At 50.5% G+C, this 15,962-nt stretch overlaps 1 protein-coding gene and 1 pseudogene across 1 annotated transcript; one reads left to right on the top strand and one right to left on the bottom strand.

The window, feature by feature from the left end:
* Positions 1–97: 97 nt before the first annotated feature.
* TAPBP (TAP binding protein) lies at positions 98–15,952 on the top strand. Its single transcript, XM_075555461.1, has 8 exons — positions 98–289; positions 428–601; positions 787–1,041; positions 12,323–12,721; positions 13,061–13,402; positions 13,489–13,578; positions 13,659–13,696; positions 14,936–15,952. The coding sequence occupies exons 1-8, from the start codon at positions 253–255 to the stop codon at positions 14,945–14,947; spliced, it is 1,347 nt and encodes a 448-aa protein (XP_075411576.1). The 5' UTR covers positions 98–252; the 3' UTR covers positions 14,948–15,952.
* On the bottom strand, positions 5,351–8,545 carry LOC142453122 (ribosome biogenesis protein NSA2 homolog pseudogene; annotated as a pseudogene).
* Positions 15,953–15,962: the final 10 nt, after the last annotated feature.

Raw genomic sequence — 15,962 nt, 5'->3', positions numbered from 1 at the left:
CGGCATGCAAGGGGATGGGGTGCGGGGAGCATGGGGCTGCGGAGGGTCTGGAACCCACGGGACTGGGTGGCGCAGGGGGCGGGGTGCCCTGACAACTGTAGGGGGTGTTCCTGGATCCTCCTCGCCTGGCCCGGTGGCGGCCACCTGTCTCCCACGCCCTGTCGTCTAAGCCGGGATTTCCCCTCACTGACTTGGAAGAAAGTGAAAGTAAAAGGGGGAAGAGGCGACTTCAGAGCTGAAGCAAGCAGCGCCATGAAGCTCGGGTCCGTGCTCCTCTCCGTGGCTTTGGGTGAGCGAATCGCCTATGTCCTGCCCGAGAACCGGGGCGTAAGGGCGGTTTCCCAGGCGACGCGGGGCGGGGGTGGGCAGGTGGGTGTTCGTGGGCGGACATTCCCAGCCGCCGCCTCACGCGCGCGCCCTCTCTCAGGCCTGGCGACTGTCGTCTCGGCCGGGCCCGTGGTGCTTGAGTGCTGGCTCGTGGAGGACGTGGGTGGCGGCGGCGGCCTGTCCAAGACACCCGCCGCCCTGCTGCTGCGCCAGGGCCCGGGGGGGCCTCCTCCCCGGCCCGACCTCGATCCCAAGCTCTACCTTAGTGTGCACGGTGAGTCTTCCGGGATTCGCCCCTAAGTCGCCCCCTCCCCAGGGCCTCTCCCTCTGCAAAATGAGTCGGACCCCTCCAAACGTCTCCCGGTCCCGTCGTCCGTGCTTTGGGAACTCCGCGGCCCTGCCCTCCCCGCCCCTCTCCCGGCGGCACCGGGAGTCGAGCCTCCTCCTCTGCCCTCGCAGACCCGGCAGGGACCCTCCAGGCCGCTTTCCGGCGCTACCCACGAGGCGCCCCGGCGCCACACTGCGAGATGAGCCACTACGTCCCGCTCCCCGCCTCTGCCTACTGGGCCCGAGGCCTGACCCCCGAGCGCAGCTGCCCGCGATCCCTGGACGGGCCTTGGCTCATGGTCAGCGTGTCCAGCCCGGTCCTGAGCCTCTCCAGCCTCCTGCAGCCACAGCCGGAGCCGGAGCCGGGTCTCATCACCAAGGCAACAGGTAGGTGGGGCGGGCAGGTGATGACGGCTGCGGAGCGTTTAGGGTCCGGGTGCGCTGCTAACGAGCTGCGTGCATTTGAGCGACCCAGTGCCCCAGTCAGGGCGCAGTTTCGTCGCGAGTCGACGAGGTGAGAGGTCGGACGCTCCGTCCTTCCTCTTCCCTTCCCCACCCAGGGAAACCGGGCGGACCCGGGTGGGCGGTTAGGTTTGGGGGCGGAGCATCCAGGCGCGCAGTGGGGCGGGACTTGGAGGGAGGCGGCCTTTCCGGACGCTGGCCCAGGTAGGGGGGCGGGGCTCAGAAGCAGGAACTACCGCCGGCTGTCTCAGGTTCACCTTGTCTGGCACCCACCCCGGCCGGCCGCCTGCAGCAGTTAGCAAAGCAAACCCACTGGCACTCTAGCCTGCGGCGCGAGACGATGCACAGACTCAGTGGTCACTCAACTGGGGGTGGAAGAAAGCACAGGGGCCTGCTGATTCCCACTGCAAGGACCGCTCGTTGTGCCGTGCCAAGCGGTTTGGGGCTCACAGATGGGGCGCGCGGGCGGGCCCTCGGCGAGGTTGGGGCAAGCGGAGAGAAAAGGCCAATAAAGCAAGAATAGAGCCGGCTCTCCTCAAGGCGAACAGTGGTGGGTATTGCTATGGGAAGAGTCCTCAATTTCCTTCCGTCTTAAACACAATTTTTAATACAGGCTGACAGGTCAACCCCAACCAAGGCCCTGCGCCTCCCTTGGCCCGGTACCCTCTCCTTGCCATCTAAGAGACAGTGACCCCCAGGGTTAGGGAAGGGGAAGGTGGCACACACTTTGCTGCCCTCACCTCCCACCTTAAACCCTGAGCCACCCTGGGCGGGAGCAGGGATAACAAAGCCTTCTGGGGCTCTGTGTTATACTCCAGTAGGTAAGAGTGACATTTTCCAGAGCCGAGGCTTCACTGAGGTAGCCTAAGAAGGTCCCTTTCTGTTTATCCATGTGTATGTAACAGGGCATTACTGGTTTCCATCTACCTGCTATTGTGACTGTCAACTGAGGTACTGTGTTAATTTATTCACTGTTTCAATAAATATTTATTAACACCAAGAATAGGTAAGGCTCAGTAGTTCTCGGTTCTGGCTGCAAATTAGAGTCAGCTAGAAAACTAAGGGAGCCCCAGCGCTTGTAAAAATTCACAGTCTGGGAAACCCACCCGGGCAGTTCTACTCTGTCCTGTAGGGTCATTATAGTCGGAATTGACTCAATGGCAAGGAATTTTGAGAATGTACCTGGCTTTTTGTTTCCTTTTTTTTTGTTTGTGTTAGTTGGTGAATCGTCTTTCTTAATCATTTTATTGGGGGGGGGCTCTTACACATCTTATCATAATCCATCATTCGATTGTATTAAGCACACTTGCACATATGCTCCCATCAACTTTTCCAGAACATTTTCTTTCTACGTGAACCCTTGGTATCAGCTCCTTTGTGTGCGCCTTCGTGAGTCTTTGATCAGTTATATGTTGTTGTTGTTGTAACTTCGTGTCTTACATCGTCCGTTGTCCACTTTGTGTCCTTATGGTGTCCTTGATGTTGCCCTTGAGTTCCTGTAAACTAGTCTCTGCCGGTTGGAATCAACTCTCATCGACAGTGGGTTTGATTTTTGGCTTCTTGGTAGTTGGATTTAGAAACTTGATTAGATTTGGAATAATTTTTATTGATACTTTATAATAGGTATTACTCACCTTTTTAATATATATATATTTTTTTATTGTGAAGATGTTTTTTGTTTTGTTTTGTTCATTGTTTTATTAGGGGCTCATACAACTCTTATCACAATCCATACATACATCAATTGTGTAAAGCACATCTGTACATTTCATTGCCCTCATCATTCTCAAAACATTTGCTCTCCACTTAAAGCCCCTGGCATCAGGTCCTCATTTTTACCCCTCCCTCCCTGCTCCCCCCAGTCCATGAACACTTGATAATTTATAAATTATTATTTTGTCCTATCTTGCCCTAACGTCTCCCTTCACCCACTTTTCTGTTGTCTCTTCCCAAGGGAGGAGGTCACATGTAGATCCTTGTAATCAGTTCCCCCTTTCTAACCCACCCTCTCTCTACACTCCCAGTATCACCACTCACACTACTGCTCCTGAAGAGATCATCTGTCCTGGACTCCCTGTGTTTCCAGTTCCTATCTGTACCAGTGTACATCCTATGGTCTAGCCAGACTTGCAAGGGAGAATTCAGATCATGATAGTGTGGGGGGGGGGGAGGAAGCATTTAGGAACTAGAGGAAAGTTGTATTTTTCATCATTGCTACATTGCACCTGTTCTGATGATGCTTGATACCTCATCCCTTCAACACCTCGTGATCACACAGGCTGGTGTGCTTCTTCCATGTGGGCTTTGTTGCTTCTGAGCTAGATAGCCACTTGTTTATCTTCAAGCCTTTAAGGCCCCAGAGCTATATCTTTTGATAGCCGGGCACCATCAGCTTTCTTCGCCACATTTGCTTATGCACCCGCTTTGTCTTCAGTGATCATATAATGGAGGTGAGCACACAATGATATGATTTTTTGTTCTTTGATGCCTGATAAATGATCCCTTCGGCACCTCGTGATCACACAGGCTGGCGTGCTTCTTCCATGTGGGCTTTGTTGCTTCTCAGCTAGATGGCCGCTTGTTTACCTTCAAGCCTTTAAGACCCCAGATGCTAACTCTTTTGATAGCCAGGCAACATCAGCTTTCTTCACCACATTTGCTTATTCGCCCACGTTGTCTTCAGTGGTTGTGTTGGGAAGGTGAGCATCATGGAATGCCAATTTAATAGATGAAAGTATTTCTGCATTGAGGGAGTACTTGAGTGGAGGCCCAATGTCCACCTTATTACTAAACCCATAAATATATGTACATAGATCCATTTCCCCATACTCACATATAAATATATTTGCATATGTAGATGCCTTTATTTAGACCCCTACAAATGCCCTTTGCCTCCTAGCTCTTTCCTCTATTTTCTTTAACTTTCCTCTTGCCCCACTATCATGCTCAGTCTTCATTTGGGTTTCAGGAATTCCTCTTGGCTGCATTACCCTTGTTCATGCCCTACCAGGTCTCCCACACCCTCCTCACCACCGATTTGGATCACTTCCCGTTCCCTTGTCCCTGGGTTTGTTGACACCACTACCTTTCCCCCTCCTCCCCCTGTCCCATGTCCCCCCAGAACTGTTGGTCCCATTGTTTTCTCCTCCAGATCACTCATCCAGCCCATCTCATCCAGACAGACCTGTGGAGACAATAACACACACAAAAACAAGACAGAGCAAAACCAAGCAACAATATACAACAAAACAACAACAAACCAATGACCAAAAAAAACTACAACAAGAAAGAAAAGCTTGTAGTTAGTTCAAGGATTGTTTGTTGGCCTTTAGGAGTGTTTTCCAGTCCATTCTGTTGGGGGACCACACCCTGGTCCCAAAGTCCACCTTCAGCATTCCCTGGGAACCCTGCCACTCCATTCCCTTGCTGTTCTGTTGCACCCCCTTAGTGTTTTGCCTCGGTGTGGCAGGATAAGATTGGGAGCAATTCCCACACTCAGCTTTTTAATAAATGGGAAAGCAAAAATCTATTTATCCATGCTACCAAAATGAAGGTGACAGGCTTCCTTATGATTCTGGCCCCGTCATAGTTACTCCTGCCTTTTCGCAGAGCACAGTTCATGGGACACAGGTCTAAAATTGCTTCCCAAATCCCATACGCTCCTATTACTTACTGTTAGCTTGAAGATTAGACTGTAAAACCTTCATGTTTTATTTAATTCTCTGGACTGTTTGTGTTTAACAATCTCTATGCCTAGATTTCTTTACAAACTAAGTGAAACTGTATGCATTTTTTAAACTCTGCTAGAACAATCCCATCAAGTTGCGAATGGCTTAGCTTTGTAGGCCTAAGTATCCAGGATTAAAGGTAACATCATCACAAAGAAAAACTCTCTCAAAACTCCCTGACATCAAGTCAGTGGTCCCTCTGAGCAACCCCCTGTGGGTTTCCGAGACTGTAACTGTGAATGGGAGTAGAAAGTCCAGTCTTTCTCCAGAGGAGCCGCTAGTGGTTTTGAACTGACTCCTGTGTGGAGGGTGAATTGAAGGGAAGAGAAACAGGCTAGCAAGACCAGAGAGGAGGTGCACTAATGGTCTGGTAGGTGCATCTGACCTTTAACTTCACAAAAGGGAAGGAGAACAAAGATCAGCCACGGCTGATTCCTAGGAAGTAGAGGTTAGACAGACCCCCACTCTCCAGCACTGTTTACCAACCCTGATAGATGGTAGTGACATAATCCAAGTCATCCCTCCCCCACCACCCTCAGCTCCTCTACTGGGTGTGACAATTCCTTGTAACGGCCACCAGAAACTCACAGGCAATTCTCACAATTATGCGATTTACTAGAGACATAATAGATGACAATTTGGGATCAGAAATTATTGAGGAGATACTTCTTGGATCCGTACAGCATCTCCTCAGTCATGCCCCATGGGTACTCGTGAATGGTCCTTGGCCTCCGCCCTGCACACAGGTGCTCAGCTTTCTCACCGAGGGCCAGGGAGCCCACGGTGCTGCTGGTCAGCTGCTGCTGCTGCACTGTGATGTGAAAGCTTACAGAGCAAATTGGTTTTCCATTCTACAATTCATACACATTTTGTTTCATACCACCGATTGCAATCCCGGCAATGTCATGGCCCTCTTCTCAGTTCCTCCTTGTGTGGACCATTTCATTCACCCTTCTTTCTTATCTCTGCCTGCCTTCTGAGTTCTATGCTGGGCCAGATGCTGCCTTTGAAATCGATGGCAGCTTCTTGCCATTTCGCACTGTCTCCAGTGTTCTAGCTCTCTATCTCTCCTGGCTCCAGGACTCTCCCACTGCATGCAGCGCCACTCGCTGGGGCCAAGTGATCTGCTCCACATCTGCCCTTTATTCTTGGTGGTAGTCTGGTCTCCCCTTCTCTCTTGCAAGAGATAAGGGGCGACTTCAGTACGGCAGGGAAGGGAGTCCACTTGAACATGCGGGATAAAGGTGGAACTGGAGTATCACCTTCAGGAAATTACTCAATATACACTCCACCTTAATCCAGCTCATGGCCACACAGGACGACTGACGGCATACCCACGGGCATGTTGTTGTTAGGATACATCCATTGCCACAGTCACTCTATCGATGCTTCTTATTTTTTTTTTTTTTTTGTACAACGGGGCCATTTTAATGTTTTGTTTTTCTTATCAATAGTTCTCTTGCTGACGTCAGACAGGTAAACTGGTGGTGGGACTCAGGAACACGGTAATCATGGTGGTGCCCTGATCCATCTGTCATCCTCACACACACAGGGAGCTCCTTGTATGAACGTGACATCAAACCAGTAGGACTGCCTCTGTGCGGCCATCGTTTTCGGGAACCTGGGCATATTTCCTCACATCACCCGGCCTCCTTGGTCACCAGGCCCAGTTCGCTCGCACTCCCTTCAGTGACGGTCCCTTTGGTAACAACACCCAACATCGTGGACAGTGGAACGAGGGGTTCCTCTTTCCACCGCGTATTGGCAAGCAGAAGGTGGCTTTACGTTCAGGATGCAAGGAACCTGTGCCTTCTTGGAACGTAAGCCCATTCATTGGTCATGGGCCGGTCATAGTTTGGTGGTTTCCGTGTAGAGCCACCCCCACCCCCCAAGCAGACTTTAGTAACCATCCTTTCCCGTCTCCTCTTTTCTCTTTCCTGTTCGGATAACTTATGGTATTTCAGTAACCCCTTGGGCATGGACTTTGGGCAGAGGAACTTCCAGTTTTCCTGCTTTCTCTTTTCGTTAGATCGTCTTCCTGTCCAGCAGACCGGCAGACACTGCGCCTTGTGGGGTCTTCCCATCATTCTTTTGTTTGCTGTTTCTCTTTCCATACATTTTGATAGTCTTTTTCGTTTGCACTTTCTCAGCTGCCTGTGGTAGAGCTTGGCCTTGAGGCCAATGATCTTTTTTGCCTTCTTTGAACGTTCATGAGCCTCTTGACTTTCCTTCTTTCTCTTTCTCTCTTGGTAATCCAAACGATACCCATAACGCTTACGGTGGGACTTGATATGTTCATTTTGGGGTACGGTGACAGCACCAAAGCCACCGGGCGCAGTTTCCGGGGTGCGACGAACCACTCAATTTTCGGGTCCCTGAGACCCAAGAGCTGACTCCAAGCAGCCCTCCATAGGAAAGAGCCGTGCAGCTTCTTGAGGGTTGTCTGAGGCTGGGTTCCCTAAAGAGCAAAACCAGGGACATTTATATGTTTATACAGGGAAGACTGATATCAAGAAAATGGCTCACACACTTGTACAACTAGAGAAATTCAAACCCAGGCAGATTCCAACTCTGTGAGTCAGCTCTTAAGCTAGAGGCTTCATGTAGCTTCAGGGGCTGATGAACCCAAGGTCACCACTAGCTGGGGGCCACAGAGGTGGATGAAACCCAGATCAATAGGTCAGGCTTGTGACAGGAGAGGTGTAGGACTCCAAGGTTGAAAGTTCAGATAGAAAGACCCTGACAACTCCCCAGGTTGGCCGGCAATATGGCAGCCCACTGGCTCAAGTCTAAAGAACCAGAGATTGATGAGCCAGATGCAGGATCCAGACCCAGCAAATAGCAAGCAAACTTTTCCACTGCATCCACTTATGTAGGAAGTAGGTTCGCACATCCCCCTGAGAAATTTTCCTTTCAGTTGCATCAAGGCTGTCACCTAAATAGGGAGATTGAGTTTCACCCTATTCTTTCCACAGCTGATCATCTGCTCTCCACAGACCCCCCCCCTTTTGGAGTTGATTACATGTGTTAGGCCATATCGTGATTACTAGGTCTTAAATGCCACTGAGGATCCTTGCCCTGTCAAGTTGACCCCAAACCTAACTATCACAAGGGGCTTTCTCTTTTTCACTGTTGCTTTCCTAAGCATGATGTCCTTTTCTAGGGACGATTTTCTCCTGATAACATTTCCAAAGTATGTTAGATGGACCTTGCTATTGTAGCCCTTCGGGAATATTCTGGCGATACTTATTCCGAGACAAATGTATTTGTTCTTCTGGAAGTCTGTAATATTTTCAGTATTCTTCACCTACACCATCAATCAAATGCATCCGATCTCTTAAATGCTTGCGCATGCACGTAAGGCAGCTGAAAAGACCACCGCTTGGGTCAGGCGAATCTTATTCCTCGAAGTGATGCCTTTGCTCTTCGATGCTTTCAAAAGGCCTAGACAGCAGATGTGCCTGGTGAGAGTCCTTGCTTGATTTCCTGATGCTGTTTCCCGGAGTGAGGATGGTGGAACCAAGTAAGATGAACTCCTCGACAACATCAGGCTTTGCTTGATCACGATGCTGCGTCGTGGTCCGGTTGTGAGGGATTGTGTTTTCTTGTCATCAATGCCAATCCGTACTGTATTCGTTGATCTTCGTTAGGAAGTATCTGAAGTCCTCTCTCTTCACTTTCGGAAAGCGAGGTTGTGTCATCTGCATATGTAAGCTGGTTAATAAGCCTTCCTCCGATCCTGGTGCCCATTCCTCGTCATGCAGCCCAGCTTCTCACTTATTTGCTCAGCATAGAGAGTAAGTGTGGTAGTGTGGTGAGGGGCTATTGCCCAGATGCACACCTTCCCTGATCTTAGCCACTTGTTCTCTGTGAAGGACTGCATCTTCATTCATGTACAGGTTCTACATGGATATAATTACGTGCTCTGGGATTCCCATCCTTCACAATGTTTTCCATAGTTTGAAATAATCCACAGAATTTGCAGAGTCAATGAAACCCGAGTAAACATCTTTCTGGTGGACTCTGCTTTCAACCAAGATCCATGTGCTGTTAGCAATGACGTTCCTTATTCTATGTTCTCTTCTGGATCCAAATTGTACTGCTGCAGTGGTTTGTCTGCATTATCTTCAAATTTTTACTTGCATGGGTTATTGACATTGCTTGATAATTTCTGCATCCTGCTGGGCCATCTTTCTCTGGAATGGACCCAAATATGGACCTCTTAGAGTTGGCTAGCCTGGTAAGTGTCTTCCAAACGTGTTGGCATGGAAGAGTGGGTGCCCGCATGCTACATCAGTTTGCTGAAACATTGTAACTGCTATCCCATCAGTCTCTGGAGCCTTTTTTTGTCGATGCCTTTCGTGCAGTTTGGACTTCTTTCTTTACCATTGGTTTTTTACATATGCTATCTCTCGGCGGGGTACAGCAGCTCTGGGTATCGCTTTATCTTCTTTTGGTGTGTCCTGCATCAGTCAATATTTTACCTGTAACAAAACCCAAACCCATTACTATGAAGTTGATTTAAACTCACAGTAACCCTATAGGGCAGAGTAGAACTACCTCTTTGGGTTTCCAGGACTATATATCTTTACAGGAGTCAGAAAGCCTCACCTTTTCCCCAGGTAGTCCCTAGTGGATTTGAACTGCTGACACAGTGGCTCGCAGCCCAAAGCATAACCTACTACGCCACCAAGGCTTCTATTTTTCCCACAGAGTTCTTTGATACTGCAACTTGAGACCTGAATGGTTCTTGGGTTCTTTCAGCTTGAGGAGGTGAAAGTGTTCTTCTCTCGGGTTTCTAATGCCAAGCCTTTGTGTATTTCATGACAATGCTTTACCTTGTCTTTGGAGCTGCCCCAGGGAATGTTCTGTTCGGCTGTTTGACTTTATCATTTCTTCCATTCACGTTTGCTAGTCTATGTTCAGGGTCTCTTCTGACATCCACTTTGGCTCTTTGTTTCCTGTCTTGTTAATGAGCTTTGCTTTCTTCATGGATGATGTTCTTGACCACAACTCATCAGGTCATCAGTCATTAGTTCAACACGGGAAATCTATTTTGAGATTGTCTCTAAAGTCAGGTGTGATATACTTGGAGCCAAGGGCCACCTCCCTAAGCTTCCTGTGGCTAGTTGAATGGTCAGGAAGAACTCAAGTGGAGCCTGAACTATGTTAAGAGCCAAAAAGACTGTCCTTGGGGGTGGGGGGAGTGACCCCCAAATCCCAATATATTTTATCGAGATCCCTTTATTAAGTCTTAAAAGGAAAAAGAAACAAAGAAAATCATTGGGATCAGGGGCCTCTTCAGTATGAGGTCATCACAGTGTCCGAAGGATTCACACCATGTAGCTAGGGCATAAAGCAGGGGTCCTCTAACTTCGTAAACAGGGGGCCAGTTCACTGTCCCTCAGATCCATTGGAGGGCCGGGATATAGTTTTTAAAAAACTATGAACAAATTCCTATGCACACTGCACATATCTTATTTTGAAGTAAAAAAAACAAACGGGGCACAAACACCCGGGGGGGGGGGGGCGGATAAATGTCCTCGGTGGGCCGCATGTGGCCTGCGGGCCGTAGTTTGAGGACGCCTGGTATAAAGCCATGAAGAGAAAGGGGAATTGCAAGAAAATCAAGATTGGCTGCAGATCCAGTCATCACAGTGTCAGGTGGGACTATAGAAATTGGAAAGGGACTATGGATGGGACATAATATTGCAGATTAGAAAAAGCTTATGGGATTGGTTCTGGGGAGGAGGGGGCATGACTCATAAGCAGGAGGCACCAATGTCCCAATTTCTATCAAGGGTTTGCCCAGGCAAATCCCTGAGGGCCAGACTGACTGACTGTCGCTGGGCTAGCCAGGGCAATTGCAGCAAGCCATTTTGAAATGCACTCTGTTGGAGGTAAAATGCTTTTCACATTGCCAGTGGTCAGAAAGAACTCAGTGGAAGCTGCTTGTGTGTAGAGACTCAAAATAGATTTCCTACTGTAAGCCAAAGCCTTCAGGAAAACGAGTGCTTGGAATTGAAGGCCTGAAACACTTGTCTGTCTCCTCACTAGACTGCAAACAGCTTGAGGGCAGAAACTGCCTGTCGATCCTCTAGCAATACATCTTGAACATCCCAGGTGCTTGATAAATATTTGTTAGAAGATTAATTAGAAGGAGCCAGGGTGACTTCAAGTGCTTACCTTGGGCCGGTGGGGGTCCATCCAGGCAAAGCAGGCAGGCACTGCGACAGAGTGGAGATGACACAGAGACTATGCTGAGGTAGGGGCATGGTAAATTTGGCAGTCAGAGGTCATCCTAGCAAGTACTTCCGCAGGCTTCCTTTGTTCCAGGGAGGACCTGTACAGGTGCGTTTGTTGTCTAGAGTTGAAGCCTGGCAAGATTGGGACAGCAAGAGGCATTAAAGGGTCTAACCTTCACCAGAACCCCATGAAGTAGTTATCTTGTAAAGACTAAGAAGTTGAGCCATGGGAAGATGTAGTAACTGGTCCAAGTTAATGAACTTGGCCAATTATTTGGTAAGTAATTGGCAAGTGGGGGTTTGAACAAAGGTAACCAGGCTCCAGGCACTTAACCATTGCACGACACTGCCTCAGTAGAGCATAGCGATCTGTACTCGGGTCTAGGCCGGAACCTGGATCTTCCATAGCTAATGCATACAACACCAATAAGGACAGCCCGGGAGGACTGAGGGTCAGAGGTCACCACCGCCTTCATCAGCAACTAAGGCAGGCCTGGCTCCTCAAGGTGGTGTGTGTGGAGACGGATTGGCTCAGCCTGGATCAAGTATGCCTCGGATCCCCCTGTCCGCTGGGCTCAAGTGTTCTGAGCAGCCGCCAAGAGCTATTACTGTACAAGAGCAAACCGAAACTTTTGTTAAAGTTTGTATTAAAGGAACGACGACAAAAAGCGATCCGGGATGGGACAGAAACACCGTGTAAGGACTCAGCAAAAAGTACTGCAGCAAAAGGGAAAAAAAACAACAACATCTTAGGCAGAAATCAAAACACCAAACTCCCTGCCATCGAGCCCAGTCTGATTCATAGCACTGCTGCTATAGGACAGGGTAGAACTGCCCCCTGTGGGTTTCCCAGCTTGTAACTCTCTACGGGAGTAGAAAGCCTCATCTTTCTCCCACGGAGCGACCGGTGGTTTCGAGCTACTGACCTTGTGACCCTGGTGCAATGACCAACAGCCCAACGCCACCAGGGCTGCTTCTCTGGCAGAAACCTCGCCTTGAAACCAAGCACTGAGTCCTTTCCAGCTCTTTCACAATGCCCACTACCTGCCCCTCTTCACTTTACCCCTTTACTCACTCCCAGCCAGATTGGGTACCAGCACAGCGGGGTAGTTTCCTGAGGGCTGGGGGGAGATCAGAAAGGGGGGTTTCTGTGGAATGGGTAAAATTATAGCTGAGCCTCTAGTAACTTCATTTCTCTATTTTGTCTCGCTCCTCCTCCCCTGCCCTCTCCAGCGGTGCTGACTGTACTCACCCACACACCTGTGCCTCGGATTCGACTGGGTCAGGATGCATTGCTGGACTTGAGCTTTACCTATATGCCCCCCACCCCTGAGGCTGCAGCAGCCCTGGCCCTAGGCCCCCCGCCCTTTGGGCTGGAGTGGCGACACCAGCACCAGGGTAAGGGGCACTTGCTCCTGGCCGCAACCCCAGGGCTGAATGGGCAGGTGCCAGTGGCCCGAGAAGGGGCAGTGACATTTGCTTCGTGGGATGACAGTGAACCGTGGGGACCATGGACCGGGAATGGCACCCTCCGGCTGCCTGCAGTGCGACCCACCCAGGAGGGCGCCTATCTGGCCATTGTCCACCTGCCATACCTGCAAGGGCAGGTCACCCTGGAGCTTACTGTGTACAGTGAGTGTGGGGGTCCCCATGGGTAAAGGCTGGGCACTGGGGTTAGAGGCTGCCTAAGAAGGGGGTGGGGGTGGAGGATGGGGTGCCTGGGTGAGTGAGGGTGGGGCTCTTGGCAGTGGAGAGGAAGTGAGAGGGTCACTGGGCCTCTAAGCTGCTTTATCATGGTGCCTGTGGCAAAGGGCAGACAGTGGGCTCCCTGTGCCAGCATCCTGGAAGCAGAAACCCAAGCTCCCCTCCCCCAGTAGCTCTGGGACATCCAGAAGGCAAGCTGAAGGTCTTTGATGAGGGGGGTGGAGTGTGAACTGATTACCCTATATCTGTTTCCTACTCTTTCCGTAGAACCCCCTAAAGTGTCCCTGACGCCAGCACCCCTCATCTGGGCTGCCCCTGGAGAGGCGCCCCCAACATTGGTCTGCCTTGCTTCCCACTTCTACCCCTCCGAGGGCCTGGAAATTGAGTGGGAGACCCGAGGTGGCCCGGAGGGTGGCTTTCAGAAGGCTGAGGGGCAGAGGTGGCACTCCACACTGCACCACCATTCTGATGGCTCTGTCAGCCTCGCGGGGCATCTCCAGCCGTCCCCCGTCACCAAGGAGCAGCATCAGATGCGCTACGCCTGTCGCATCCACCACCCTAGCCTGCCGGTCTCAGGGCGCAGCGCCGAAGTGACCCTGGAAGTGGCAGGTAAGATGCAGGAATGCCACAGATCCACGTGGTGGGGCCCAGGGCCTGCCGGGAAGGAAGCTCACTGCCACCCCTCTGCTTTCCAGGCCTCTCCGGGCCCTCCCTAGAGGACAGCATGGGGCTCTTCCTCTCAGCCTTCCTCCTCCTAAGCCTCATCAAGGCATCGGGCTGGCTTGGTGAGCATGACCCCACCCCGTGACAATCCTGTTTCCAGAAGCTCCCCACTCTATCCCATCCTTTCTCAATCTCTTTACAGGTGCCTACCTGTTCACTGCCAACAAGTCAGAGAAAGAGGTAACAAACAACTCATCATTTCCCTTTATCTTCCTTTATCATCGTAGCCCGTCCACCAACTGGTCACCCATGGCAGGAGGCTGCTGCTAGGGTGGGGAGTAACCAGGCTTAGCATTCTCACACCCCTGCCACTTAGATCCTTAAACCATAGGACCCCCTGAACAAGCTCCGTAACCTAGTCTCTTTGGCAGGTCATTGCACCAGAATCTCAGGTATTATTTAGGTGAAGCTGTCTCATAAAGAGCCCCGGTGGTGTTGTGGTTAGGCATTGGGCTGCGATCCGCATGGTCAGCAGTTTAAAACCACCTCCAGGGGAGAAAGACTGGATGTTCTACTCCCCTAAACAGCTAGTCTCAGAGACCTACAGGTCGCTACGAGTCAGCACTGGCTTGATGGCGGTGGGTTGGGTTTTGCTTGTGTCATGGTTATGAATTAGGCTGTGATCACTAGGTCACCAGTTTGAAACTACCCGCCACTCAGGAGAAAGATGGGGCTTCTTAGAGTCTTGGAAATCCACGGGGCAGTTCTGCCTCGTCCTTAAAAGGTCGCTACGGGTTGAAATGGATGAGATGCTTTATTATCTTTAATGAGCAAGGAGTATAATAGGAATACAATGCCAATTAAAATAATTTAGTTGCCACTTCCAGAAAACAATTAAAAGAAACAGGTGAACTTATAGTAACACATTCAACTCCAACTGTAGAATCTAAAATATTATCTCAGTGTGTGATCAGTATAAGAAATCCTAGATGTCTGTAGCACTCCATCTTCAAAACACCAGTTTCAACTTAGACCCTTTTGTCACATCTCAATTCAGACTAGCCATATTTCCAGTGCTCCATATCCCCAGGTAGGTGATGGTTTCTTAGCGTGGTGGGTAGCCCAGCCTCACAGGGTCACTGGGAGACTCTGGCTGAGTAACGCTTGTCCAAGGAGCCCTATTGCCACAAGGGTTAAGCTGCGAACAGAAAGGTTGGGGTTTGGACCTGGGGCGCTGACCCTCTAAAGTTACAGCCTAGAGAACTCTATAGGGCAGTTCTACCCTGTCATCTAGTTCGCTGGGTCAAAATAAACAAAACAGTAACTCAGCACAGTGTCTAGCAGGCAGAAAGCCCAGAACAAGGTAGCCCGGGCATTCCTTAACCCCGTGTACCTGTGAAGGTTTATCTGAGTTGATTCTGAATGTTTCATCCCAACTCCCAAATGCTGCATTCCTCACCTGCTTCCTTCTTTTTCCAGAAAGTACAGTGAGGGCTCTCTCAGCACCAGCACCCTGCCGAAGCCACCATCATCTCTGCAGTAGTGCCGCCAAATTTGGTCCCCTCATTTGCTCCTACTCCTTCCAACTCATTCCCCACCGAGTCATTAGAATCTTCCTTTAAAGACACAGTTCTTACAACATTCATTTTAGAACTCTAGGGTGGGAGTTGCCAAATCCTTTGGCCTCTTAAACATTAACCGAGGTCCCTAAAGAAATTTTGTCTGTGCGTTCTAACGACTGACCGTTAACTCTATTAGAAATGAGTATTAAGAAAAAACGCAAACACAAGGCTACACATACACACATCTTCCATGAAGTGAGTGCGAGGTCAATACATATTGTCGCTTCTAGAAAACTCTACAGCACACCCTTACAGAATGAGAATGCTAAAGAGAAGTAACACCTCAGTATCGGTATGAAAAGTCGTATCGACCCCACTTATCCCATGAAATCCTCCTAGAAACACCCCACCACTCCCTCACCCCACCCCCAGTCAGGGTCAACACTTGGGAACGCTTGCGCTAAAGGCCAAACCCTGCCTTTCTGCCTGGGCTCACGGACTCTCTCCGGGCCCACCTGTGCCTCGCAATGCTGTCACACCCAAAGCCCCCTCTTTCCTCCACGTGGCCTCTGCTTGGCCCGCCCTCGCCCACCCTGGGTCCCAGACTAGGTGAGCCCCGTCACTCCCCGTAGGCCGCCTAGTGCCCCTCTTGTGTGGTTCAACATGGTTGTATTTAAGTGGTTGGGTGAATCCTTGCATTCCCTCCCAGGTCAGTCCCGTCCTCAAGGGCAGGGAGCTGGTCTGTCCACTGTTGTAACCCCGCGCGTGCACGGATCGTAGCGTCCACTGGAGGGCGCCCCTCAAATGACCGCTGAATGTCGGATGAAACGGCCGCCCGTGTTGTGGACCTCCGAAGGGCAGGACGGGCGGCCGGGACGACGGGGAGGAAGCGGGTCTAATCGTGCGGGAATAAAATTGTGTACCAGTGCTTCCACCGGGGCCTC

This window comes from Tenrec ecaudatus, chromosome 7 (assembly GCF_050624435.1).
Source record: "Tenrec ecaudatus isolate mTenEca1 chromosome 7, mTenEca1.hap1, whole genome shotgun sequence".
NCBI lineage: Eukaryota > Metazoa > Chordata > Mammalia > Afrosoricida > Tenrecidae > Tenrec > Tenrec ecaudatus.
The sequence above is the reverse complement of the archived record's forward strand: the minus strand, read 5'-3'. Positions and strand labels throughout refer to the sequence as shown.